Below are 27,740 nucleotides of genomic sequence, written 5' to 3'. Positions count from 1 at the left end.
GACTGCCCGATTACGATGTGGGAGGCATGCAAAACAGTCCTACGTGGGGAAGCCATCTCCTTGGTGTCGGCCCACAGTAAGCAACACACCCAGAAGATTGCGGATGCTGAAAGACGGGTGTCCGAGTGTGAGGAACAATTCCTTGTGCAGGGAACCAGGGCCTCACATGAGTCCTTGATAACGCCACAAGAGGCCCTCAGCAACATAGCCCTAGACAACGCCCGGACTGCTCATTGGCTGGTCCAGAGCCAAATCTACGAGAGAGGGGATAAGGCAAGTAAGACCCTCACCTGGCTGGAGAGACACGAACAAATTAAGGAGCATGTGCGGACCATCCAATCACCCGATGGGGAGCTGCTGACAGCAGACTATGACATAGTAGAGTTATTCCCCATCCGTAGTGAGTCCCACACCCGCTCATTCTAACTTTCTTGACCAGATAGAGGTCCGAGACTTTCCACACAGCAGGCAGAGCTCCTAGACACTGAGATCACAGAAATTAAAATGCAGGATGCGCTAGCACAGCTTCAATCCGGAAAGACCCTGGGGCCTAACGGTTCGCAGTGGAAAAATGGAAACGCCTCAGCAATGCATTAACATGGCATATGTGCTGCATGTTTCTCCGGAGAAAAGAACAGGGCGTACTCCCCCCTTGACCTCAGAAGAACGTACATAGTGGTCATTCCTAAACCTGGGAAGCCCCCAGAAGACTGTGCCTCTTATCAGCCCATCTCGCTGATCAACGGAGAGGCAAAAATCCTTGCACAGGTACTTGCTAATAGACTGCTTGGGGTGATTGAATCCCTCGTTCACCCAGACCAGTGTGGGTTCATGCCCAACAAGTCCACCCGCATGAACCTACGCAGAGTCCAACTTGCTCTCGACAGGGCCCTAGAGATACCGTGCCCACTAGCCCTGCTAGCGGTCGATTTCGAAAAAGCATTTGACTCGGTCGGTGGGAGCCCCTGTGGGATATCATGGGTCGGATGAACTTCGGGCAGGGCTTCATCTCCTGGGTTAAACTTCTCTACACATCACCAGAAGTAACTGTGAGAGTGAATGGCAGGTCTTCCAGATTGTTTCCACTAGGCCGCGAAACCAGGCAGGCTGCCCTTTGTCCCCCCTTCTATCCTTATTAGCTATCGAGGCACTAGCAATTAAACTCCGAACATCTGGATTCACCTGCCCAGGGGAGGAGAGGATCGACTCTCACTATATGCAGACAACCTCCTGATATACCTTAGCAACCCTGTGAGCTCCTGCCCAATTATGTCCCATACTCTTAGGGAATACCAAAATTTTGCCGGCCTAAAGGCGAACATCCAAAAAACGGTGTACTTCCTGTTTTACGGAGGTGACGCCGCTATCCCCTAGACTTGCCCCTACCACGTCTCCATTCGGCGCTTCATATATCTGGGCATACGTATTGGCCCAACTGTGGATAGGTTCTTTCAGCTCAACCTACAACCTGTACTAGACAGAATTAGTAGGGACGTTTCCCATTGGCAATCGCTCCCACTATCCTTAATGGGCAGCGCAGCGCTCTTCAAGATGTTCAAGATGACACTCCCGAGACTCTTGTATGTCCTACAAAATGCTCGACTCCCCAGCCTCCACGAAACCTTTGCGTTAATCGACAAGAACCTACGCACATTGCTTTGTGGGGGGGGGACAATCCTGAATCACTCTCACAACACTGCAGCGCTCAGTATGCGAGGGAGGCATTGGACTACCATGCATTCGCACATACTATTTAGCGGCACAGTAGGGAGTGGTAAACGAATGGCTACATGGTGATGCCACACTGCCACACATCCGCATAGAGACAGCAGCTATGCACCCTGTACCACCCCTCCAGGCCCTATACGCTGACAACGGACGAGTATCGAAAATACCAAGAATGTTACTTCATACCCGCCATACCTGGAGGGAAGCGCACAAACATATTCGTTGGGGAGCAAAACCAACATTAGCCCAACCCTTATAGTACAATGCGCACCTCCCAGAAATACAAAGAATGGGCTGTTTCGAGAACTGGGAAAAGCAAGGGATATCCACACTGGCACACCTGATCCAAGAGGAACGCCTACTAGAGTTTGAAACCCTGAACGATAAATTTGGCCAGACGCCTATGGACCAGTTTAGGCATGCACAACTTGTTCATGCCATGCACACCCAGTTCCTGGACATAACTACTATACCTCCTTGCTCCCCTCTGGAGACCAACATTCTCCCGCAACATATCTCCAAAGTCACCTCCACGCTTTACCAGGATCTTAACTCTTTCGGAACTAAGGAACTTACTAAATTGAAGGAGAAGTGGGAAAGGGACTTGGGTGAGCTGGAACCAAAGGACTGGGTAGATGCACTGATGTTCCCCCGAGAGATGGGTATTGAGGCTAAACTGAGGCTGATGCAACTCAGAATACTCCACCGCTCCTATTGTCCTCGGACAGCCCTTGCCAAATGGGGAGCGACCGGGGATGAGGCTTGTCTACGATGTAAACAGGGAACGGGCATCTTCTTTCAAATGATCTGGGACTGTGACGTGTTACAATCCTTCCGGGACGAATGCATCAATAACATTTCCATCATAATGGAATGGAATCATCATTTAAGTAATACAGAATGGCGCAGTTAGGGTTGTGAAGGGCTTATCAAGAAGAGACCATGTGTCGGAGGCACGGCGCAGCTTACACTGGTTACCGGTACAGGCCAGGATTATGTTTAGACTGCTCCTTATCACTCAAAAATGCATACATTGAGTTATGCCACTCTACTTGAAAGAACTAGTCTCAGTAAAAAATAATCCCAATCCCTTCGTTCGGACGAAACAAACACTCTGTCTATGCCACGCGTGAAAACCAAAATATCCAGAGACTCAGCTTTCATCTCAGCAGCCCCCCTTAATTGGAATTCGTTGGCTGTCACTTTGAGGACTACCACCTCCGTAGACATTTTTAAAAAGGGGCTGAAAACCGCTCTCTTCTCGTAGGACAGACTTTGACCTGTGTAGGATTTCTGCATATGAACCTGTTTTGGAGTTGGCTTCTACTCTTGTCTGTTTTCGTATTGTTTGTGTTGTCGTTTTCTAAGCGCCCGTAAGCCTTAGGGTACCTGGTGCGCTATATAAATGCTAAACATAACCATAAACATAAACACATAATAGGATCACCAATCATGAAGGACCCCAAAATGGCACTCCTGGTGATCTGGGGAGAGGTGGAAATCACCAAATATGAATTAGCATTCCTAGCGGTGACTTGGGAGCAGCGAAATGGCTTGTCGCCGCAACCTGGAGTGCAGCAGAGTCATTATGCCTGAACCGATGGATCAACGAAGTAAGCAGGTGCACATCTATGGAACACCGCATCTACAACGCACGAGGTTGCCTCCAGAAATTCGAGAAGATATGGGGGAAATGGCTAGATGTGTACTAAGAAATGTCTCTCACGCCCCCCGACCCCCTTCTTCCCTCCTTTCTCCCCCCCCTTGGACACCCGATGTACGTTGAACTGCCATCCTTTTTTGTTTTTCTGATATATCCAATGTACCCCCTGACCCTTCTGCCTATTACTGTCTTTACAGCTGTAACTTTCAATTGAATGCCTATGTTCATGGTGTTTTGTTGTATAAACCCAAATAAACAGTGTTATAAAAATAAAAAAAAGACTCAAAATGAGGAGGCTGCAGCTGCATTTCTCAGCCTCTTGGAATCAGGAGACGGGTTCCCAGGCAGCTCTAGTCCGCATACCACAGCACCCACACCCGGTGTGGTGGAGTGCAGATATCAACTTATTAGAGGGCAGACGATTCAGGCAACCTTCCCTGGAGATCACCATTACCACGGACTCGTCCCTAGCGGGATGGGGAACTACACTGGACAACTATTGTCCATGGAGTGTAATCATGACAGGAGCATATGGAACACATCAACTGACTCGAGAGGATGGCCATCTGGCTTGCATTCAAAGCATTCCTCCCCATTGTCAACAGCAACTCGGTCTACATCCAGACACAGCTCCACTTGCATGTATTACATCAACAAGCAGGGATGCTTTTTGATGTAATACATGCAAGTGGAGATGTCTGTCCCCTAACCTCTGCCAGCTGGTCATCGGCATTTGGGAGTGGGCACTTTCAAACAGCATTTACCTATCAGCAGTCCTCCTCCAGGGGAGTCCAACCTGAAGGCAGACAGACTCAGCAGGCAGGGGATCGACAGCTATGAGTGGCTGTTGAATGAAGCATTCCTGAGGGGGATCTTCGACAGGTGGGGCCGACCCCAGGTAGACTTATTCGCCACCATGAACAACAGGAGGTGCCCTTAGTTCGCTTCCTGACTGGAGCAAGGCAGGGTATCTCCGGGGGATGCGTTGTAGATCTCCTGGAACGGCATGAGTGCATACGCGTTTCCTCCCACTCCGCTGATTCACAGGGTCATCTGCAAGGTCAGGGAATCTCTGAGCCTTCGACTCATACTGATAGAGCCATGGTGGCCTGCGAGACCTTGGTTCTCAGAGCTCCTCCGACTGCCGGACCAACCTCCAGTACACCACCTTCTGGGTCCAGCACAGTGGTTCACCCCGCTCAGCAGAATTTAGCCCTGGCAGCTTGGTTCCTGAACAGGTCACCCTGAAGCATCTACACTTGTCACAGGACAACCTGGCTATCCTACAAGGGGCATGAAGCAACTCCACCACGTTTCAGTACAGGAGCAAGTAGCCCAGATTCTGCCACTGGGCCAAGACAAAAAGATTGATCCGCTGACATGCTCACTGGACTATGTGTTATCCTTCTCTGCAGATCTGGCTCCCTCAGGTGTGCAGGAAGACACCTGCCGTACATATCTGGCGATATAGGGGCCTACAAGAATTCCAGAGACGACATATTTTCCTCTTCCAATCCGGGTGTAAAAGGCACTTGGCAGGTCTGACCAGATTATACCCTCCTGTCAAAAGTCCACATCTGGTATGAGACCTTACGTGGTGTTGGGCGCCCTGGCTCACAAACCATTTGAACCCATGGCATTGGCAGAGATCAGGCTTGTTATCATTAAGACTGCTCTGCTGGTTGGCCTTACGTCAGCAGGCCGGATCAGCGAAATTCAGGCTCTGGTGTCTTCAGACCCCTATTCCACATGTCACCGGGACATGGTGGTGCTTAGGGTGGACCCTGCCTTTCTACCCAAGGTTGTTTCGTCCTTTACGAGGAGATAGTACTCCCAACATTCTTTGCGGATCCAAGGGATCGGAAGCTAGTGAACTGTCTGTATATCTGGCGTGCTCTAAGATTTTATCTGGACAGGACAAAGCGCTTCCGTAAATCGGATGCCTTGTTCATCACTTTTGGCAGATCAAGACCAGGCTGTCAAGCCTCCAAGGCTTCTATAGCAAGGTGGATGGTGATGGCCCTTAAGGAGGTGTATGAGGGGCAGCACAGGGCTTTGCCAGCAAACATGCACGCCCACAACATCAGAGCAAAGGCCACGGCTGTGGCTTTCCAAAGACACGTCCCATGACAGACGATCAGCAAGGTGGCTACTTGAGCTTCCCCATCTGCCTTTTGCAAACACTACTGCTTGGATGCCAGCGCCAGGTTGGACGCAGCATTTGGAAGTTATTTACCATTTACGTCATTTATTCTAAAGCTTGTGAAGTAAGGCGGGGTCTGTTAATTTACCCAAATATACGCAAGAGGAACTGGTCCAGGGGAATTCCCCTGCACTCAAAATGGACATTCCATGATTTCCAATACTCGCTCACTGGTTAGAGCCTCGTCATGGGGTTATAATGTGAAGTGATGTCACAAAATAAATGATAGATTTCAAAAACCTAAGGTAAAATGGGATTTGTAGTACGGTAGGCTACATATAGAAAACGTGTAGGGTTAGTACTTTCATTGGCTAAACAGTGTCTGGTGGCCCCTTCTGTGACCACCTCCTAAGTCTTGCAACTACAGGCATGTCAGGTTAGCGCACTACCATTGGGTCTTGTAACTAACTGTGAGATTGCATGGAAAGTGGGTGGATTGGTCAGAGAGGGTCTTCTCAGCCTTGGTGCTTTGGAAAACTACCAGCCCATAAGCAACATTTAAAGGTGGTGGGAATAGACTCAAAGGTGCTGTCTGTACCCAATAGGGTTGCAATCTTTGATCTTCTAGGCCTTGAGACAGAACATTAAGCTTACAACCTGGTATTACTTTTGTATCATCTGTCTTCAGTTGGATGGAAACAACTGTCTTTGTCTGGCTCGAATGAATAGGCTTTGTCTTCCAGGTTCAGATCACGTGTGCAGGGACCACAAACTTAATTTGCCTGCTCACATTTATGAGGACTTTCAGCTTCTACACATGAAATGTTCTCTCCCTCTGTGTCTCTGGCCAAAATATATACGCTTGCTGCACAGACAGCCTGGTCTCTCTGTATTCTCGAGTCCTTTCAGTGCCTTCAATTAATTTCAGTGTGGCTGTGGCTTCAGTTTTGATTTACATGGCCACTCATGTTTGTTGCATTCAGCGTCAGCAAGCAATTCATATGTATTCTTGTGTGACTTGAAGGTTACTGCATAGCAAAGATGTATCCGTCCTCTATCTAAGTGAGTCATAAGCATAATACTTGTGCCTAGGAGCAATTTAATCTAAGTGTGTGAATAGCTTTGTGCTGGAATGTGGCACTCTGGTGCAGCCCCCTATGGGATCCTGACTGTTCCACCCATCAGAAATCCATGAATATTGACAGTACAGGAAAGAGGGGTGCACACTGGTTCCCTGCATAGTTAACCTACTCCTTCACTGATGTTCTCCTACGAATTACTGTGCTCTTCACATCGTCAGGGAGGCAGTCTTTGTTTGCAACTTAAAGCGATTGCAGGTGTTATCAATCAGTGATGATTCTGCTGTAAGTACTTCTGGTAGCTGTAGCAATCAGTTTTGCGGGGACCCAACTCACACCTAGGCCTACAGTGGGGAAAGGAGGTGAGGGTAGACCACAGTGTGGCACTCCAAAGCAAGGCATGTGTCGCCCTCATGCAGAACCCTATGGAATTCTGAAGCTTCCACCCTTCAGAAATCCATGAATATTGACAGTAAAGGAAAGAGGGGTGCACACTTGTTCCCTGCACAGTTAACCTACTCAGCCACTGATGTTCTCCTCTTACCGGTTTCCGTGTTCTTCACACCGTCAGGGAGGTAGTCTTTGCTTGCAGCTCACAGCCAGTGCATGTGTTATCAATCAGTGATGATTCTGCTGCACGGACTTCTGGTAGCTGTAGTAATCAGGTTTGCCGGGAACCCGCTCACACCCAGGCCCACAGTGGGGAAAGAGGGGAGGAGTAGCCCACAGTGTGGCACTCTAAATCAAGGCATGTGTCACCCTAGTGCAGCACCCTATGGGATTCTGAAGCTTCCACCATTCAGAAATCCATGAATATTGACCGTCCAGGAAAGAGGGGGCGCACAATGGTTCCCTGCACAGTTAACCTACTCAGCGACTGATGTTCTCCTCCTACCGGTTTCTGTGCTCTTCAAATCGTTTGGGAGGCATTCTTTGCTTGCAGCTCACAGCTAGTGCAGGTGTTATCAATCGGTGATGATTCTGCTGCAAGGACTTCTAGTAGCTGTAGTAATCAGGTTTGCAGGGAACCAGCTCACACCCAGGGTCAAAGTGGGGAAGGGGGGGGCATAGCCTACAGCGTGGCACTCTGAGAGTCCGCAGCCATCACTTTTTGCTCACTGTACTTTTTACAAAGGAGGAATATCCATTTGCATATCAGTCTTTGTCCTGTCCACAAGCTCAGTCCAGCACCGAAATGCCAGGCAAACCTCCTTTGAACAAGAGTATATACAAGTATTTTCGGGCTGAAAATATACTATTCCCTGTAACATGTACAATGTTACAAATCCCCTGTTTCACCTTGCACATGAATATGTCTGTGTGTTAAAGATAAGGGAATATAGGGGTTTGCACTTCACACAATTCTTAATAAATCAAATTATTTGCTAAACTTATTTTTGTTGCATCAACATCTGATGAATGACTATGGCTCCCCCAGCTACATGAATGCAAGACCTAGGCAATGATATTTTGCAACAATATAATGACACAAAATAACTTGGGACCGGCTTAGACCACTAGTTACATTTGAAATAGTACCCAACTTTACAAAGGCAGTTGCACATTATATTTGCACCAAAATGCATTCAGTTTCAAATTTCGTTTCTCAGTACAAAATATTCACTGTAGATCACAGGACATTGAGATATTAGCATCCGTTGTGCCCTGGTTTTCAAATTGCATTCTCTGCAGTTCCCTTTCTTCATCAGCCCAGATTTCCCCCTGGTCAATCTATCTGGACAATTTCGGTTTGATTAGCAGCCCTGACTGATGTTTTCTCCCAGGCAGGGAGACTTCTTTGCCTTGGTTTGTGCATGTTATACAGCTTGGGCCTCGGGAGTATAGGAATAATCCAAGCTCTATAACCACCTCTGCCACACAGTGATCAAGGAAGCATCCCTATGTATGGCTGACTGTGACAATCACACCAAGGTAACATACTTGTCGGTTCTGACACACTTTTGGAGCATAAAGGTTAACAAGGGCTATGAGGTCTATTTGGACTATGTAAACCCAAAACATGAGCACTGTTCATGAAATTCCGTTTTGGGATTTTACTGATTGCAAGTTTACAACACAAATGAACAATAACGTATCCTCCTCTTGTCTGCTGTGTGGTTGCATGACTGAAAATATGGCCCATTTTAAGTTTGGGCTATTAGGGGGCGCTGAAAGCACTAACTTTAAGCCGAAACTATTGTCATTAAAATAAGAGCTTTAACATAAGACCTTCAAATATGGGCTTTAAATGAGAGTCGGTAATGCTTTTCCAATAGAGATGACATTTGAGAAGGGATGGACAGTTGTTAGGTTATTAAATCTCTACCATTCCCTGACCCTAGCCATGCTAATCAATATGGCTAATCCCACCCATTCTTGCCCATCTCGGAATTATTTGAGCTCTTCCATGGAGGCAACCATCTTGGATGACTGTCTCTAAGGAAGCTGTCTGGAAACAGGCCGAAACTAGCAGCCATCTTTGAATAAGAAAGATACCATGCATCTTCCAAATAAAATGATACATTGAATCATATGAATATAATCTTTTTTCAAATCGCTAAAGTAATTTACAATACTTTCGACAGCAGTAATCTCTATCCTTTCTGTGGTTCATTGCCTTGTTTTTTTAATATAGCTCGGTCTGTTGCTCATCCTTTTTAAATCAGTTTTGATATCTATCAATGTCTTACAACACAAAATCGACAATGTTATGATACATGTCATGTAGTGCTTGAACACTTACTGCCTCAATGATTGCCTCTGTTAGCTGAGAGCGGTCATGTAGATGTTTGCCCCACATGGTCCCACAATCTGACTTGTTGTGCTCGGCTTCACACATAAATTGTCTAGCTCACCCATCGCTATTTTTGTCCTTCGATGCATTTCCTTTCTGTTTTTCTTCCCTGCCTCTTTTAAACCAACTGTAAAGTGATCATATAAGAAACTTGCAATGAGACACGAAAACCCACAGTGCTCACGTTGGAGAGGATCTCGGGGGTTTTTTTGTTGTTTTTTTTAACTCTTTATTTTAAAATGTAGATACAAAACCATAAAATCACATACAACAGGACACTCCAGAAGATAATAATTCCAAATTCATGAAAACAGTATTCTAAACAGCTACATACATTACAAGATAAACCCCAAAGCAAATCCCAACAACTCATATCCACCCCCATACTCCTTTATATAGACATGCACACCATCAAGTCTAATAAAGCTGAAGAAATTTACCCCAGATCTTTTTAAATAAACTCATCTTCCCTCCACCTCCTTGATTGAAACATAATAGCGCTTAAATGTGCATCTTCTCCTCGCCACCTGGTGAGCGAGGTATGCCCCCCCAAAGGTGACGATGAGAACCAGATGAATACATGAGGTTGAACTCTTGTTGTGTCATCACCTGAAAACATATGAGACTTGAACTCTCCTCCAATACCATCCACGGGACAGTAGAATAGAATGCCAGTAAGTTTGCAGGCTCAGCTCCCGGAAAGTATTTCTGGGTCAATCAAAGGTGGTTACTTGGCCATTCTGTGATGAAGCTAGGCTTTATGCGAATTACCTGCACTGACAAACTGCGTTGAGAAGTGTGCATCTCCCAATGCCCCTCCACTCCTCCAATCGTATTGGCTTGCTTGTGCACCAGTGGTCTCTGGCGTAGCGCTTTTGTGTAAGGGACATTCTTAAAGCAGGTGCTACATGCATCTTGTTTTCTCCTTGGGAGGAGAACACTCAGGATCTCAGGGTTGCTTGTGTTCCAGTCAGTAGGCATTGTTGACCAGTCTGGAGGCTTCCCAGCATTTTAGGCTCTTGTCCCATCCACTTTACAACAGGGCAGGAATTCACCAAACTATCTCTGCACCTTTGCTGCTGCTCCAAGGCTGTACCCCGATAAGTGGACATACATAGATTAAGGACAACCAACTTTGGATATTTTTAAGTGCACGTAGGTAGTACGGCCAGCTGCGCTTAGGGTGTGACCATAATGGGTGAAGTGCTAGAGTGGAGGCATAGGAAGTGAGGGACAGAGGCAGGTTAGAGGCAAGGGAAAAATGTTAGCTTTTCTAGCTAGGATAGATGGCCGAGTTGAGCAAATGCTGCTGACTGAGCACAGAATGCAATATATAGTTCACATGTTTGAATCCCATTGAGGTGGAATCAGGATTTTAGCCATTTGTGATTGAACAGAATTAGGACAATCACGTTTCGGGATATTTCTTTTCTTTTTAGTAGTGCAGAGCTGAAACCTATGTTTTTCTTGCAGGCGCAGCGGCAAACGCTTGTTTGGTTGCTAGCTTATCTTGCAACCCAGTACTGATAAAGTTGCAGGCGCTTCCGTTTTGGTGCATATTGTTGCATCTCTTAGGATTGTTTGAGTACTGTATGTTGGAGACGAGACAAAGCATGTAGGCGTTTGGTTATTTTCCCACCCATTGATTGACCGTGTTTATAAAGTATTAGGCTTTTTGCAGGCACTGCTATTAGATGCCCACAAAAGCCCAAATTGTTGCCATTGCCAATGCTTGTTTAATGTTCTGTCCTGCCACCCTGTCATTAAGAAAACACTTTTTAAGGCCATTATTGAAGGCCCAAGGTTGTCGTACGATTGCTGAGGCCATGACTATTTTTACCAGCTCTAGTGAGCCATTTGCATTTTATGCTACCTGCAAATACTGGGTGAGCCTGGAGGCTAATACGGAAGAAGGCACAATATGAATTGACAATGATGCCTTGTTTCTTTATGAATTAGCTGGGATGCACATCTTATTCGTTTTTTTATCTTTATTTTCTGTTTTTTATATTTATGGACAAATTATTTTAATGTATTTTTATATGATGAAATGTTGGCTTTTATAACATTGTTGTTGAATTAAAGCATTATGAATGGAATGTTATTTATTTACCTTTTGAATATGGCTTCTGATTTTGGAGAGTCAGCTGGGGACACAGTCAACCCAAAATCATTCCTTAAGCAAACCCTCTCTTCAGATGTCTTCTCTGCAACCAGAATCTTTGACGTGACTGAAAGGTCTGCTAATCAGACAAAGAGGTTATCTGTTTCTGATAGTAAATTTATTTAGGGAGAACATTTATTTAGGGAGGAGTAATCATCTATCTTTTTTGAGCACAGAAAAATGCAGCGAGACTGTGGGGGATCTGGGGTGCAGATGAAGACATTAGCAAGACTGTGTATTCTTTTGGGTATCTTGTGTCTGCGACCCTCGCGGTGTATACTGTTCTGCTTGGAATGCCCGTCGCATTTTCTAATAGGGCTAGCTACATAATGAAGACAAAGGATTATTTCAATCAAATTAGCCGAATGATGAGCTAGACATGGGTACTCCATTGCTGATATTTGTGACAGTATGCTGGGTTTTCAAGCCCTGCATTAGATTGTACTCTACGCCCCAAATGCTTTGCTTCGTGACCTCTGATCTCCGCCAAGTAGGTCTCTCTGCTCCTGTGAGTACCAAGCCCTCAGTGTGTCTTTCCCATGCTAGCATGTTCTCTACACTGCAAGAACATTTCAGAGACTATGACAGACCCGATTCCCACCACCAGCAGGCCCGCTAAAGTGCCACACCCTAATCATCTCTCTGTGGCTGAGCGGTGAATGTGGTATATGCATGTGCAACTTTTTAATTCTCATAAAACGTACCATTGGGGTGACTATAGAACTATCCCAAAGCATACATGTGGGGTCGTTTTAATGAAAGCCCCAGTTCCTAAAGTGCTGGCATTCTAAGTTCACTCTTCTGAGTTTGTGTAAAATGTTTTGCTTTAGACTTCTTTGCATTTTCGTTAGGTTACATGTGTCGCATGTGTCTTCGATGCCATATGTTGGTGGGAGTCGGAGGTGCTGAGGAGGACAGCATGGGCCTCCTTTTGGAATGCCTCCTAAATATCCTTGAATTACACCTAATAAAGCAGTTTCCTGCACGCTGGTTTGATTCGTTTCTGTCAGTTGGTCTAAATCTAATCCAGGCCGACCCAGGTTATAAACCTAAAACCTCTGCTCAAGCCAAACCTGGCTTTGCCCGTGCTCGTTTTACCAGGACTTCAGTGCAAAGAAAATATGTAAATCAAGTAACTGAAGGCGTACTCAGTTGAGCCATTAACTCAGCAGAAATAACACTGGCTGCTCCATAGTTGTTGTTGTTACTGCCGACCTACCAAGCTCAGAGATCCCTGGAGGATGTGCTTTAGGTGGGGAGGGGCAGTTAGTGGGTGTTAAAGGCCACAGCAATTGGCATGTACATGGGCACTCAATGGGTGAGTAAATAGCCACACCCAAAATATTGTGTATTCCTCCTGACGTGTCCTCTCTCACCCAGCTGTACCCCAAAGGGATATGGTTTGTTTGACATAATAAACTTGACCTACTGCCCATTTAACCTACTGCAGGGGGAGACCCCCGCAACTCCCCTAATGTGGGGGGAGACCCCTCAGGCCCCCTGACCTACCCCCACTTCAACCGATTCCCTTACCCCACCCCACAACTATTTTATAATTAAAGTGTACCATTTGACCTCCCAAATTAGGTCAAAATGATGCGGTCAAATGGGAAGTTGGCATTAGGACAACTATGCCAATACCCTCCTAAGCAATGGTGTTTGCTTATAGGTGGTGCTGAACGCGTGCGTGCGTGTGTGCGTGTGTGCGTGTTTGTGTGAGAGTGATGTCATCTGGAATAATTAGTGTGGAACCTCTGAGTATTTATTGCACCCGTGTCAGCTGGACCTGGTCTGCCCGTGTGTGGCCTAATTGGCAACTGCCTGCAGGAACCATGAATCGTTATTCTTCATGGACTGCCTTTTTCCTGCACATCCTTGGACTATAAAGTTAAAAAAAACAATTCATGGTTTTGACTTTTTCTATTGTGCTTTTGTTATTCTACATTGTTAATCCCTGTTTCCACGTGTGCATTTTTTTACAGACCGCAAATATATCAACAAAAGTCATTTCAAAATGCCACATGAATGACCATGTTTGTTTTTGTTTTGCAGAAATTCCATTGATGGACGAGGATCCTTGACACACACAGGTCATGAGCGGGCGCGTGACCGTGGACTTTAAAGACTGGAACAGAGGAGCGTTGTGGTGCATTTGGTATATTCACGCCTGATTTTGTCACCATGTCTTATCCCCTATTTACCACATGTATCGCTGGTGCCGGTCAACAAGCTTTATGCGCATTTCTTTAGCATCACTAATCACTCGTGGAATCTCGACGCCTGTTCATACGAGGCTCTGAGCATCACTATGGAGGATTCTAGCGCTCTCTATCTCGCGCACCCTGTCGAAGCACATCCGACCACGGTAAATGTGTTTACAAAGACTGGTGGTTCCTATGCCCTTTGAGGCATCGTCCATGCAACTATGGCACTTACTTTGACAGCGCACCATTTTGAGTTATCTTTTCTTACCTATCTCTAAATTAAATTATTGCATTCATATTTTTTTTGTTTCAAAAGCAATGTAAAATCGAAAAGCAGCAATATACATTTTTAAACAGTTGCTGTCTTGTGAGATTCATGGAGAAACTATTATCTTACCTAAAAAGGTGTAATCCTCCAGAAACAAAGAAGCTATTTACTTGCAAAAGTGTGTTGCGTTGTCAATATTTCTCTAGTGGATTCGTGTCATAATGGCTGAGCCACAAAGGCCAATCAAGATCATCCTAACAGAGTGTGTATATACATGCTCCTGCTAAATATATTATGGCCAGAGCAATATTATGAACCACCTACATTAATCAGCAGGATCAATAGAAGTATTGCCGCCAGGGATGTGAACATATGATATCATCAGTGATGTCATGTATGATGCTTTTGATTGGTCACCATAATGCACTCTATTTGAAGTTGTCTGTGAATTTCCAAATGTTTTATTTGTTATTTGTTATTTTATTAGTGTTTCCTATTGCACTTGTGCAGGGAACAATCACTTTCATTGCCACACTCTGACCTTCTCACAGTGACTTGGCTGCCCACATGGAATGCCCTACGTTGGTTCAATGACTTTATCAGGCCTGGTCTCCCCTCGGCTCATTTGCTTCAACACCCTTTTCATCATAGGCACACTTGCTTCATAGCCAATACCTCGCTTTGATGGGGGCGGGCCTCTTCCACCTCATCCCAGTTGTCGTTCCACTCCCTGATCCATGCCCCGGTCTGCTCAGTACTCTTCTACCTCACCAGGAAGGGGTTTTACCACGAGAGGACTGGCAACGTTTGTCCTGGGGGGCAAGTGTAATTTTCTGGCCCATGGTGCAGTGGCCTAAGACCACAAAGCAGTGTCCTCGTCTTCCTGAACAACTTAACATAATACCAATTTGTCCCCCCATGTACTCATTGACATTGCTTTGCTTTTATGCCACTAATCTTTCAGGTATATTTGTGGTTTTTTTAGAGACCCTGGCGCCAGGGCACCTGCCCCATACACCAAACCTAGTAAAATGATTTCATCAGGATAATATAATTTGGTGAAATGGGAAATCTGGGATTTGAGCCTGCCTTCATTCTAAGAGCCAAACATGAACTGGCATGGCAAACGATCTATACCCGTCTTCCTGCCCCCACACCACACAACACAAAGGCATACCTGGCACACTGGTTACCGGCCCCCTATAACACAAGACCCTCACTTGGCATAGTGCCTCCCCACGATTACACATTATATAAATGGTGAATATTTGTTTCTGGAGTACCACTATCCATTATAAACCCATATGAGTGAGACTTTCCCTACAGAATGCTAAGGAAAACAAGCCACAGTGATGAAATGTGATTTGCCCGGGGTAACATAATGTGTCAATTGTAGCAGGTGAGGAATTAAGCGCTAGCATTCTGGCTGCACAGTTTTAAACTTAGTCAGCAGAGGAGACTTCGTCTTCTCCGGTTCAATCTTCAATAATAGAACCAATAAAAAGCATTCTGCAAAGTTAGTCATATAAACTAGAACAATGTTCAATAAATCTGGTTTTCAAAGCACCAAGTCACACGACAAAGCAACCAGACGAAATATAAGAGAAGCCTTAATTGAAACATATGTTCATAGAGCAATTATGCATCAATGTGTCAGAAAAAAGAAAGGGGTTGAGCCTGCCCCATAATCTGGTACAGTGACATGCAGTTTTGCACAGATCTCAGGAACAGGTATTCAATCTGCTGGTCTACCTTTCAAGATGTGTACTTCTGTCTCATTTACCCTATTTTCCTTGCCCATCAGACTCTGTGTCCTTCCTTTGCACCACATCCTTGGTGCCCCTTCAGCACCTTCCATGCAATTAACCATCAGACTTCCTTTCCTCTTTTGCACCTGAGGGCCAGGAGGATAGTTCAGAGGCAATGCGCTAGCCTTGGCAGCAAGACGACACAGAGCAACACTGGTTCAATCCCCAGGTCCGCGCTTAGAACCCTCTGGGTATTAAGCACGTTATTATTATTTTTTTTTGTTGATTTAATTGTACGACAATTTTTACAAAAAAAAAGAAAATGAATAGTTTGCAGAAGGCCTATCTGCAAACTTCCTTTAAAACAGTTCCTTATTTTATCTTTAGCTTATTCTTATTCTTTATTCTTTCACTCTAAGTCCCGGCATATAGGGCAGAGAGTAGAGTTGGCCTACAGAGGGTTCGTATTCCTTTCTTTCCATAGTCGTCTTCACAAAGCTCGTTTCATCTACTAAAGGTTCAGAGATTTAAGAAACAGAGTTACTCCTATGACACAGCGGGTGTTATTCCCGTTGGTCAACAGTGTCCACAGGTTTTCTTCATCAAGAGTTGAATAGTGTTTCAGTGGGTCCATAAGAAACCGAACCCTTTCAGTTTCTAGGCTGAAACATTCCATTATCAAATGTTTTGTGCTTTCAATATTATCCTTTGAATGACAGAAGCGGCAGATGTTTGATGGCGGTTGTTTGCGGATTGCCAGGATCTCGTTGGTTTTTAGCTGATTTAGTTTGAATCTTAGGAACAAACGACTAAGGCTCTTATCTGGAAACCTGTGCAAGTAACCACACGTGGCGTTGAGCTTCATTGGTGCAGTTGGTAAGTTAGCTGTAAGAGAATACGTGTAGGCCACTTCTTGTGTGTGGATCCAGTCTGCTTCAAACAGTTTTTTCGACACTCTATTTGGATTTTGAATAAGTGTCTCAACCGACAGATCCAGTTCTTCCAAGATCTTCAAATTAGTTTGTTCCCATTTTACAAGCATCCAATTAACACCCTCAGAAAGTTCTTTGCGTATGAGATCCAACACACGTGCTTCTGGGTTGTTGATTACCTTACGGTATAACATCAAAGTTGCTCTCAATTTTGTTGCCAACAATGACGATATACAGAGTTCCCTTCTTATAAGTGCAATCGGTGTAGATGTAGCTAGGCCAAGGACCCTTTGCCAAAAAAAAACCTTCAAATTTCTCCCATATGGTGTGCGCAGCCAGAGGCATTGCGTCCATGCCATATATTAAGGCAGGGACAACCTTAGATTTAAAGAATCTCAGAATAGGAATAATCGAGAAGCGGCCATGCTTCTTGGCCAAAGCCTTTGCTTGTGCTGTGAGGTTTTTTAACTTTACCCAGAGTGTTTCTTGCATGGTCTTTTCGTCCCTATCGTTGCTGATTGTAATTCCGAGATATTTGAAGGCCTCGACTATTTCTAGTTTCTTGCAGTCGCAATGCCAGATGAGTTTATGCTTCTTCTTTACGGGCCTGCCCAAGATGAGCACTTTAGTCTTTTCGTTGTTTAAGCGAAGGTTATTTTCAGACATATAAGATACCATGTTGTCCAGCTGCGTTGGAGGCCTGGGTGTTAGGTCCATCAGGATGATGTCGTCTGCGTACAATAGGCGATCTATCTTCTCACCACCCATCGACGGCGGAAAATGCCTGACCATATGGATTGAATCTCCATAGTCTGCAATGTAGGAGTTGTTCAAGGATGGAGCCAAAGGACAGCCCTGCTTGACTCCTCGAGCTGTTCCAATTTCCTCCGACAGACTGCCATCTGCACTGAGGGGAACTCGAATCGAGGTCCCACAATGCAAAGCCTTTATAGGGCTTAAGATTAAATCAGGACAACCTTTTGATTCCAGTTTCATCCAGAGACGCTGCCTGTCGACCTGGTCCAAGGCTTGGACCAGGTCGATAAAGACAACGTAGATTGGAAGGCCACCTTGCAGAACTTTAGCCTTCAGGGCACTCATGAGCAGGATGTTAGTGGTTGTTCCAGAATTTCTAATGAAGCCGTTCTGAAATGGATGCATTGCGTTGGTGGAGCGAGACCAGTTTTGGAAAGCATCTAGGGTGAAGGATGCAAAAACTTTTCCCATTACGTCTAGGAGGGCAATAGGTCTGTACTGATTTGGATCATCAGTTGCACCTCTTTTGAAGATTGGTACAATATTTGCTTTTTGCCATGTCGGTGGTATTGCTCTGGTTTTATTGCAGTTTGCAAAAAGCTCACTCATGATGTTGGCCCACAGCTCAGGATGTTTTTTCAATTCCAAATTGCTGATACCGTCAGGACCAGGTGTCCTCGAGTTGTTTAATTTCTTAAGTTTATTTTAAAATGGAGTCTTTATCATCAGGGATGATCCATGGAGTTTCCGCTTTCTGGCAGTCCCTCTTGGAAGTTCGATTGTATTCACATCCGAAGTGGGTGCAAATTATTTTGAGAAGTGTTCAATCCAACGGGCCTCTCCCACATTATTCTGGATATTATCGTTGGTGTCATTTTGTGTTCCCTCGATCAAATTCCAAAAGTCCTTGGGCTTATTTCCGCAGATGGCAGACAGCATTTGCTGAGAGTAATTCAGGTATAATTGATGGCGGTGGTTTAGCAGCCAACTTCTGTATTGACGTACTGATTTTAGCCAGTTTTCCTTATTCTCTAGAGAAGGTACCTTTTGTAACAATCTTTTGAGTCTTCTATGCTCTTTCCTTTTTTTCTACTAAGTCTTTGCTGTACGAGTGAGAATGATCTTTCTTCAAGGTCGATGTTTTTGCTGGAGCCATAAGATACCCGGTTAGCAAGGGAGTATAGTCCAAGTCGATCTCTTTTCTTTTTGGATCTGTCGTGGTTTGACTTCCAAAACGTGTATATTGGGCTTCCAATTCCAGCAATCCTTTTTCAGATATCTTGACTCGTTTGCCTTTTTCCAATGGTAAGGGACACAAACTTGTTTGTGGTCTGGACGCCCAACCTTCTATCACTAAGAGGTTGTGATCACTAAAGGTTGTTGGTCCAATCATGAAGGAGCGGATCTCTGGCAAGATGTCTCTCGAGACGAATATATGGTCTATCGTCCCTGTTTGTTCACCTCTTTGCCATGACGGGATCGACAGATTTGCTTTTATGCGCTGCCAATGAAGGTTGTACATATCCCTGTCAGACATTATTTTATCGAGGAATTTTCCTCTCTCCCGTGCTGGAGATTTTTGGGTTAGTACATTAGAACGATTTCCGATTCCTTCACAAATGGCGTTGAAGTCACCATTTATGATTGTACTATGGTCAATCCTTTTCTTCTGGGCTTCCTCCAAAACATTTTGGAATTCGTTAATGAATTCTTCGTTGTTGTCAAGGGATTCCAATACACATTTACTAAGAGGACCATGCTCTCCTTTTGATCTAAAAGGGAAGATTTTCTTTTGAGTACCGAAGCCTGAATCCAGTACGGGGATGTTAGTATTTCAGAGATTTCCAGGCCCGACCCTGCTTTAATAGCGGTAATAAGGCCTGCTGAAGGTCGTCCTGTTACTCCTTTACTGGCACTCGTGAATATAATTTCATAGCCATCTAGCTGGGGTTTGGTGGTTAGTCGGGTCTCCTGTAGGCACAGTACATCGAAATTTCCCAGGTTAACATCAGTTTCCTTGGTTAGGTGAGCAAAGCCTCTCGTGTTCCAGCAACCGAATTTTAATGGCTTTGGTGATGAAGTTTGCTTCTCCTTTGCTTTTTCCTGGCCCGTGTGTAGGTAGGCCTTCTTATCCGTCGCTCGTGGCTAGTGTTTTTTTCTAGAATTGGCATCTGCTTTATGCCAGGTCCATGGTTCAGCTTGATTTGACCTTGATGTTCCATAGCTATTTTGGGCTTCATCGTTACGAGAGGGTTGCTGGAACCTTTTGCCTCGGGAAAAGATTTGTTCCCGACAAAATTCCGGTTGAAGGTTTGTCTCAGATCTTTTACTTTCTTTCTGGTTAAGGGTACCAGTTCCTGATTTATTTGTGCTTTGAGCGATCTGTACTGGACGGGCGTGAGGCATTTTGCTAATGTAGCGGGTGCGCTCATGATCAGTCGTCTGCTGAGTGTCCTTTTGGTTTCTTGTTTCTCTTTCACTTCTTTTTGCTGGGACCCCTTGTTCATGAGAGCGTTTGGTTTCTGATAATTCGAAACCCATGGACAGCAGATTTTTGGATTCTCTCAATAGATAGCGTTTGATAGTTTCCGAGGTAAGATGTATATAGGAGTAATCAGTTCTCCCTGAAGTACTTGGTTCCACCATCCAAAGATCTTTATTTTCAATATGCTGCAGGCTTGGAATTCGAGTTAGGATTTTGATGATGTTAGTTCTGTTCATAATCAAATCTTCCTGCTTTGAGTTAATGTTTTTCAGCCTTAGCATGTGAGTGCTCACGATTTGTTTAGATTCATTTTTCCGATCTCGATCTTGTTCCAGTGCGCTCTCTTCTTTTTTCTTCGTGTTCACCTCAGATATGTATTGAAGATATGAATCCGAGGTCTTTTTTTCCCTTTTCATTGTTGGACTTTATAGGCTTTTTCCCGTCTTCTTTGTGGCCCCAGCCTCGAGCATGGACAGGTGTGGACAGGTAGTTATTTCTCTTCCATATATTTGTGCTACCTCTACGTCCCCGCTCAGATCTTTTCTCTTCACGGGCGTTTGCCCTTGATTTTGTGGTGTTCGTAAGCTCCCCTTTTTGGGATCTTTGAATTTTCTCTGGGGACTTTGATGGTGATTCAGAGAGTTCATAAACCTGCACCTTATGCAGTGGTTCATTTTTAGGAGAGTCAGTGATAACTTTGTTTACCTTTCTCTTTGGTGGTTTCTTTGGGTTGATTTCGAACCCTGTCTTATCCACTGTCAAGATGCTCCAATCTGACTGCTCCTCTAAAACAAAAACAGGCGCGTTTTCCTTTGTGCATTGGGGTCGTTTTTCTGTCTCACCATTCTTACGGGCGATAACTTTCTTCTCTGGTTTAGCAGAGGGGCCTACTTTCCTGACGGCAATCTTTAGCTGCTTTGGTCGGAGTTGGGAGACCAGTGAAACCTCTGGCATATTGTCGTCCTTCTTCGGTTTTCTATTAACGATGGATTTTTGCTGAGTAAATATGCCATATGTAAAAATCTTTGGGTTTATGTCTAGGCCTTTGTTTGGTCTTTTCACGTTTTCCCCAGTCTTTGTGTAGGAAAAGGGGTTTGGTATTTCTTGATCCACCGGTTCCATATGCACTTGTTGAGTTGCCTCTAGGTGTTCTTCTCCCTCCTCTAAGATGGCAATAATGGCGTCTAGTGGCTCAACCCCTTGTTTGTGTATAGAGGTTTCGGGAACTCTATCCTGATGGGTTAGTGGTCTCACTGTCTCGTCCTTTGTCACAGACAGAACTGTCTGTTGGGCGTTGATATATTGCAATCGTCGCTTTGGAAGTTCATCAGCAGGTGAGTGGGAATCAGGAAGATGGTGACATGGGCAGGTTACAACCTGCCTTTTCCAACACGTTCTTCTGCCTGCTTCAGGGTCTTGGGACCCCGTAATGTAGCCTTCCAAGTATTGCAGTTTTAATTGCATTGTGGCCAGCATGGACACCTGATCACGCAGCGTGTCGTTTATATTCTCATACATCTTTGTGAATGGCGCCATGGCAATCGTGACTGTGGACATTATTGTTGTTAAGTCCACTTTTTGCTGAACGGAATTTAGCGGAGAAGACTGTTGGGTTTCGCTAAGTCTCCGCATGGGAATTGGAACATAGGGCAATGGGGTTGTTTTTGACGCTTTAATCTCGTTTTCTTTCAAAGAGTTGATTTGGCCGCATTCCATTATCTGCGCCAGGGATCTTGTCGAAGCCATTTGATTCTCATCTGCCTGAGACCCAGCACTCTTCCCACTTCTTAATTCCACATTTCGTAACTCTGGGGTAAGACAGCATTTTGTGAGTGCAGTTTCGTACAAGCTTGTACTGGGCTTTTGCTTCGAGCCTTCCTCTTCGGTACTCTCTGTTTCTGTTCTTGGTTCAACAGAGGATGAATCCTGGTTGCTTTTCAATGGTCCTCCTCGGTGATTCGGTATTTTTAGCCATGTCCGTGTGTTTATTTGAATAGTGCCATCTAAGTGGCGGAGCAACCACTGCCTCTGTCATAGGTAAGATGGTATTAGGAGATTCTGAAGTTATGAAGTCTTCTTCTACAGGGCAGTCCAAATTTAATGGATTTACCTCTGCTTCGTCCAAACTCTCTAGGATTTCGCAGTCCGACAACTCTTGCTGATGGTTTAAACGTAGCTCCGTCTTTTTCCTGAAGAAGTCGTTCAGAGCTGCCGCTGTACAAACTTTAGTAGGTCCAAATTTTGGCCCCATTTTTTTGTTTAGGGGAGCCTTGGATCTTGAGGTCATTCTACTTCTCACCTTGTTGTGATTGTATTGGTGAGGTTTGGTGTTCATCATTGAGGGTAAAGTGTTTTGGCCCTTGTTTTGCACTCCCAATTTTTCTTTTTTTCTTTTCGATAAAGTTTTCATTTGAATACATGCAACTGTAGGTTTTTCAGGGCTCTTACTAGAAATACCCAGTTCAGTGGCGAGTACAATTTCCTCAATGCATCCGTCCGTGACAGGATTGAAAACAGCAGGATTTCGGTGCAGAGTTTTACAATTCAATATTTCTGTGTTCTTTTCATTAAAGGGAGTTTGTGTTGGTCGAGGCTCATCTGTCAGACTCTCCGGATTTTCCAGTGGAAACACATTGTGTATTTGAGCAGCGCAGAGGGTTTTCATTACAGCCCCTGTTGGGCCAATCGTTATGTCCTGTTCGTTACCATCGTTGTTTGTGTGCTGTAATGGCTCGCCATCAGTAGCAGTAGCCATCTGGGAGCACAGTTCTGTGTGGTTTTTCGATCTGACCGATATCTCCCTTTAGGCTGCTGATGTTCGTGATGCACACAACCAGAGAGCCACAATCCATCTGCTTCGGTGTGGCCTGGGGCCGCTCCCGTGCCAGGGGCCACACGCAGGTCGAGAGGGCGGCACAATCGTCTCGGGAGAAACAGTCGGCGGGGACTCCACTTGCAGATGGCTACTCCGCATCCCCAAAGGCGGTGTCAGAACTTGCTCCGTTCCCGTCTCAATGGAGAAGTCACCGCAGCTGGGGGTGTTCGCCGACAGCCTCGCGTTCTTAGGTTTGGAGTCCATGGCGAGCTCGGATTGATCCGTTGAAATGGTGCGTTTCGGCACCCGTTTTGGTGCCGGTAGCTTTTCACCACGCTTCCGGGGGTTCCCTCTTCCCGGGAGAGATTCTTTCGATGGCCGGAGCACCCGGCGGTTTGCTTCTGCCTCAACACCGGCGTGCGGGCAGGTAAGGCGGGAGGAGAGGGACGGGGAAAGGGGAAGGGAATGGGGGGAATAACGGGAAGGAAAGTTACAGGGGGGGATTTTAACAAAGCAGTGAAGGGCGGGGGGAGGAGAGGGCTGGAGAGCCTAGGGTATCAGATGCAGGGGGACACTTTAAAGTGCCATCAACTGCGAAAAAGAAGGGGAAAAAAACACTGTACCTGGAACCGCTTCCGATGGTGGCAGCGGCAACTCTTCTCTTGATGTTGATATTTGGTTCAAAATTTCCAGTGCGGAGGCAGTCCTGTTAGTCTCGTCCATGCGAGGCTGTAGGTCCATGCTGGTAGTTTTGCCCTTGGGGGCCGTGGTCAGGCCATGGTCTGCCACAGTCTGCGACCTCACTCTGCTGCTCACTCCGCGGCCGCTCCGCGGGTGTGAGGCCCTTTTATGAATCAGGTCTGCTGAGAAAAGTAGAGAACACTGCAGAAAGACTCTGGTCTGCCACAGTCTGCGACCTCACTCTGCTGCTCGCTCCGCGGGTGTGAGGCCCTTTTATGAATCAGGTGTGCTGAGAAAAGTAGAGAACACTGCAGAAAGACTCCGGTCTGCCACAGTCTGCGACCTCACTCTGCTGCTTACTCTGCGGGTTGGAGGCCCTTTTATGAATCAGGTGTGCTGAGAAAAGTAGAGAACACTGCAGAAAGACTCCGGTCTCCCACAGTCTGCGACCTCACTCTGCTGCTAACTCCGCGGCCGCTCCGCGGGCGGAGGCCCTTTTATGAATCAGGTGTGCTGAGAAAAGTAGAGAACACTGCAGAAAGACTCTGTTCTGCCACAGTCTGCGACCTCACTCTGCTGCTCACTCCGCAGCCGCTCCACGGGTGGGAGGCCCTTTTATGAATCAGGTGTGCTGAGAAAAGTAGAGAACACTGCAGAAAGACTCCGGTCTACCACAGTCTGCGACCTCACTCTGCTGCTTACTCCACGGGTGGGAGGCCCTTTTATGAATCAGGTGTGCTGAGAAAAGTAGAGAACACTGCAGAAAGACTCCGGTCTGCCACAGTCTGCGACCTCACTCTGCTGCTAACTCCGCGGCCGCTCCACGGGCGGAGGCCCTTTTATGAATCAGGTGTGCTGAGAAAAGTAGAGAACACTGCAGAAAGACTCCGGTCTGCCACAGTCTGCGACCTCACTCTGCTGCTCACTCCGCGGCCGCTCTGCGGGTGGGAGGCCCTTTTATGAATAAGGTGTGCTGAGAAAAGTAGAGAACACTGCAGAAAGACTCCGGTCTGCCACAGTCTGCGACCTCACTCTGCTGCTTGCTCCGCGGGTGTGAGGCCCTTTTATGAATCAGGTGTGCTGAGAAAAGTAGAGAACACTGCAGAAAGACTCCGGTCTGCCACAGTCTGCGACCTCACTCTGCTGCTCGCTCCGCCGGTGTGAGGCCCTTTTATGAATCAGGTGTGCTGAGAAAAGTAGAGAACACTGCAGAAAGACTCCGGTCTGCCACAGTCTGCGACCTCACTCTGCTGCTCGCTCCGCGGGTGTGAGGCCCTTTTATGAATCAGGTGTGCTGAGAAAAGTAGAGAACACTGCAGAAAGACTCCGGTCTGCCACAGTCTGCGACCTCACTCTGCTGCTTACTCCGCGGGTTGGAGGCCCTTTTATGAATCAGGTGTGCTGAGAAAAGTAGAGAACACTGCAGAAAGACTCCGGTCTGCCACAGTCTGCGACCTCACTCTGCTGCTAACTCTGCGGCCGCTCCGCGGGCGGAGGCCCTTTTATGAATCAGGTGTGCTGAGAAAAGTAGAGAACACTGCAGAAAGACTCTGGCCTGCCACAGTCTGCGACCTCACTCTGCTGCTCACTCCGCAGCCGCTCCACGGGTGGGAGGCCCTTTTATGAATCAGGTGTGCTGAGAAAAGTAGAGAACACTGCAGAAAGACTCCGGTCTGCCACAGTCTGCGACCTCACTCTGCTGCTTACTCCACGGGTGGGAGACCCTTTTATGAATCAGGTGTGCTGAGAAAAGTAGAGAACACTGCAGAAAGACTCCGGTCTGCCACAGTCTGCGACCTCACTCTGCTGCTAACTCTGCGGCCGCTCCGCGGGCGGAGGTCCTTTTATGAATCAGGTGTGCTGAGAAAAGTAGAGAACACTGCAGAAAGACTCCGGTCTGCCACAGTCTGCGACCTCACTCTGCTGCTAACTCTGCGGCCGCTCCACGGGCGGAGGCCCTTTTATGAATCAGGTCTGCTGAGAAAAGTAGAGAACACTGCAGAAAGACTCCGGTCTGCCACAGTCTGCGACCTCACTCTGCTGCTCACTCCGCGGCCGCTCCGCGGGTGGGAGGCCCTTTTATGAATAAGGTGTGCTGAGAAAAGTAGAGAACACTGCAGAAAGACTCCGGTCTGCCACAGTCTGCGACCTCACTCTGCTGCTCGCTCTGCGGGTGTGAGGCCCTTTTATGAATCAGGTGTGCTGAGAAAAGTAGAGAACACTGCAGAAAGACTCCGGTCTGCCACAGTCTGCGACCTCAATCTGCTGCTCGCTCCGCCGGTGTGAGGCCCTTTTATGAATCAGGTGTGCTGAGAAAAGTAGAGAACACTGCAGAAAGACTCTGGTCTGCCACAGTCTGCAACCTCACTCTGCTGCTTACTCCGCGGGTGGGAGGCCCTTTTATGAATCAGGTGTGCTGAGAAAAGTAGAGAACACTGCAGAAAGACTCCGGTCTGCCACAGTCTGCGACCTCACTCTGCTGCTAACTCCGCGGCCGCTCCGCGGGTGGAGGCCCTTTTATGAATCAGGTGTGCTGAGAAAAGTAGAGAACACTGCAGAAAGACTCCGGTCTGCCACAGTCTGCGACCTCACTCTGCTGCTCACTCCGCGGCCGCTCCACGGGTGGGAGGCCCTTTTATGAATAAGGTGTGCTGAGAAAAGGAGAGAACACCGCAGAAAGACTCTGGTCTGCCACAGTCTGCGACCTCACTCTGCTGCTCGCTCTGCGGGTGTGAGGCCCTTTTATGAATCTGGTGTGCTGAGAAAAGTAGAGAAAACTGCAGAAAGACTCCGGTCTGCCACAGTCTGCGACCTCACTCTGCTGCTAACTCTGCGGCCGTTCCGCGGGCGGAGGCCCTTTTATGAATCAGGTGTGCTGAGAAAAGTAGCGAACACTGCAGAAAGACTCCGGTCTGCCACAGTCTGCGACCTCACTCTGCTGCTCGTGAGGCCCTTTTATGAATCAGGTGTGCTGAGAAAAGTAGAGAAAACTGCAGAAAGGCTCCGGTCTGCCACAGTCTGCGACCTCACTCTGCTGCTTACTCTGCAGCCGCTGTGCGGGCGGAGGCCCTTTTATGAATCAGGTGTGCTGAGAAAAGTAGAGAACACTGCAGAAAGACTCCGGTCTGCCACAGTCTGCGACCTCACTCTGCTGCTCGCTCTGCGTGTGTGAGGCCCTTTTATGAATCAGGTGTGCTGAGAAAAGTAGAGAACACTGCAGAAAGACTCCAGTCTGCCACAGTCTGCGACCTCACTCTGCTGCTTACTCCGCGGGTGGGAGGCTCTTTTATGAATCAGGTGTGCTGAGAAAAGTAGAGAACACTGCAGAAAGACTCCGGTCTACCACAGTCTGCGACCTCACTCTGCTGCTAACTCTGCGGCCGCTCCGTGGGCGGAGGCCCTTTTATGAATCAGGTGTGCTGAGAAAAGTAGAGAACACTGCAGAAAGACTCCGGTCTGCCACAGTCTGCGACCTCACTCTGCTGCTCGCTCTGGGTGTGTGAGGCCGTTTTATGAATCAGGTGTGCTGAGAAAAGTAGAGAACTCTGCAGAAAGACTCCGGTCTGCCACAGTCTGGGACCTCACTCTGCTGCTAACTCTGCCGCCGCTCCGCGGGCGGAGGCCCTTTTATGAATCAGGTGTGCTGAGAAAAGTAGAGAACACTGCAGAAAGTCTCCGGACTGCCACAGTCTGCGACCTCACTATGATGCTCGCTCTGCGGCCGCTCCGCGGGTGGGAGGCCCTTTTATGAATAAGGTGTGCTGAGAAAAGTACAGAACACTGCAGAAAGACTCCGGTCTGCCACAGTCTGCGACCTCACTCTGCTGCTCACTCTGCGCGTTATAAATAACCAATAAAATGAAAATTAAATGAAATCCCTTAACCCTTAATCAATTTCCCTTCCGTCTCTCCGCGTTAACGTCCTCATATTGCTCAGTCAACAATTCCTCTTCACACACCCCCTTCCATTTCCCTTGTAGACAATAGAACACCTTGATTTGCTAATCAGCCTCTGACAGAGATGAAAAAAGCTGTGGTTGGGATCTTGCTGGTAAATGTGACTACAGGGTCTGCCCTTCGACAATGCAGAGCAAAATGGGGGACATGACTTTCATTGTGCTCCCACGATGCACTTTCTAGAAAGTTGGCTGCATGTTTAGTTCATGGAACCAGAAGGAACGGCAAGTCTATCCGGGATCTGGTGATGGAGAAGGAGTGAAATCAATAGTCATTTGAGTTTTCAAGGAAGGTGGAGGGTCGTTGGTGTCTGTGTTTATGGT

The 27,740-nt window shown here is 46.7% G+C and overlaps 1 protein-coding gene across 6 annotated transcripts in view; it reads left to right on the top strand.

The window, feature by feature from the left end:
* Positions 1-14,134, top strand: part of SUSD4 (sushi domain containing 4) — a 478,536-nt gene extending 464,402 nt beyond the window's left edge. For all 6 annotated transcript variants that reach the window (XM_069608625.1, XM_069608623.1, XM_069608622.1 and 3 more), the window contains one exon: positions 13,624-14,134. In XM_069608625.1, coding sequence (XP_069464726.1) covers positions 13,624-13,652 — 29 coding nt within the window. In that variant the 3' untranslated portion in view covers positions 13,653-14,134. The remainder of the gene's footprint in view (positions 1-13,623) is intronic.
* The last annotated feature ends 13,606 nt before the right edge of the window (positions 14,135-27,740 follow it).

This window comes from Ambystoma mexicanum, chromosome 4q (genome assembly GCF_040938575.1).
Source record: "Ambystoma mexicanum isolate Mex_15411 chromosome 4q, UKY_AmexF1_1, whole genome shotgun sequence".
NCBI classification, from domain to species: domain Eukaryota; kingdom Metazoa; phylum Chordata; class Amphibia; order Caudata; family Ambystomatidae; genus Ambystoma; species Ambystoma mexicanum.
Note: the sequence above shows the minus strand (reverse complement) of the source record. Positions and strands in the feature narration are given on the sequence as shown.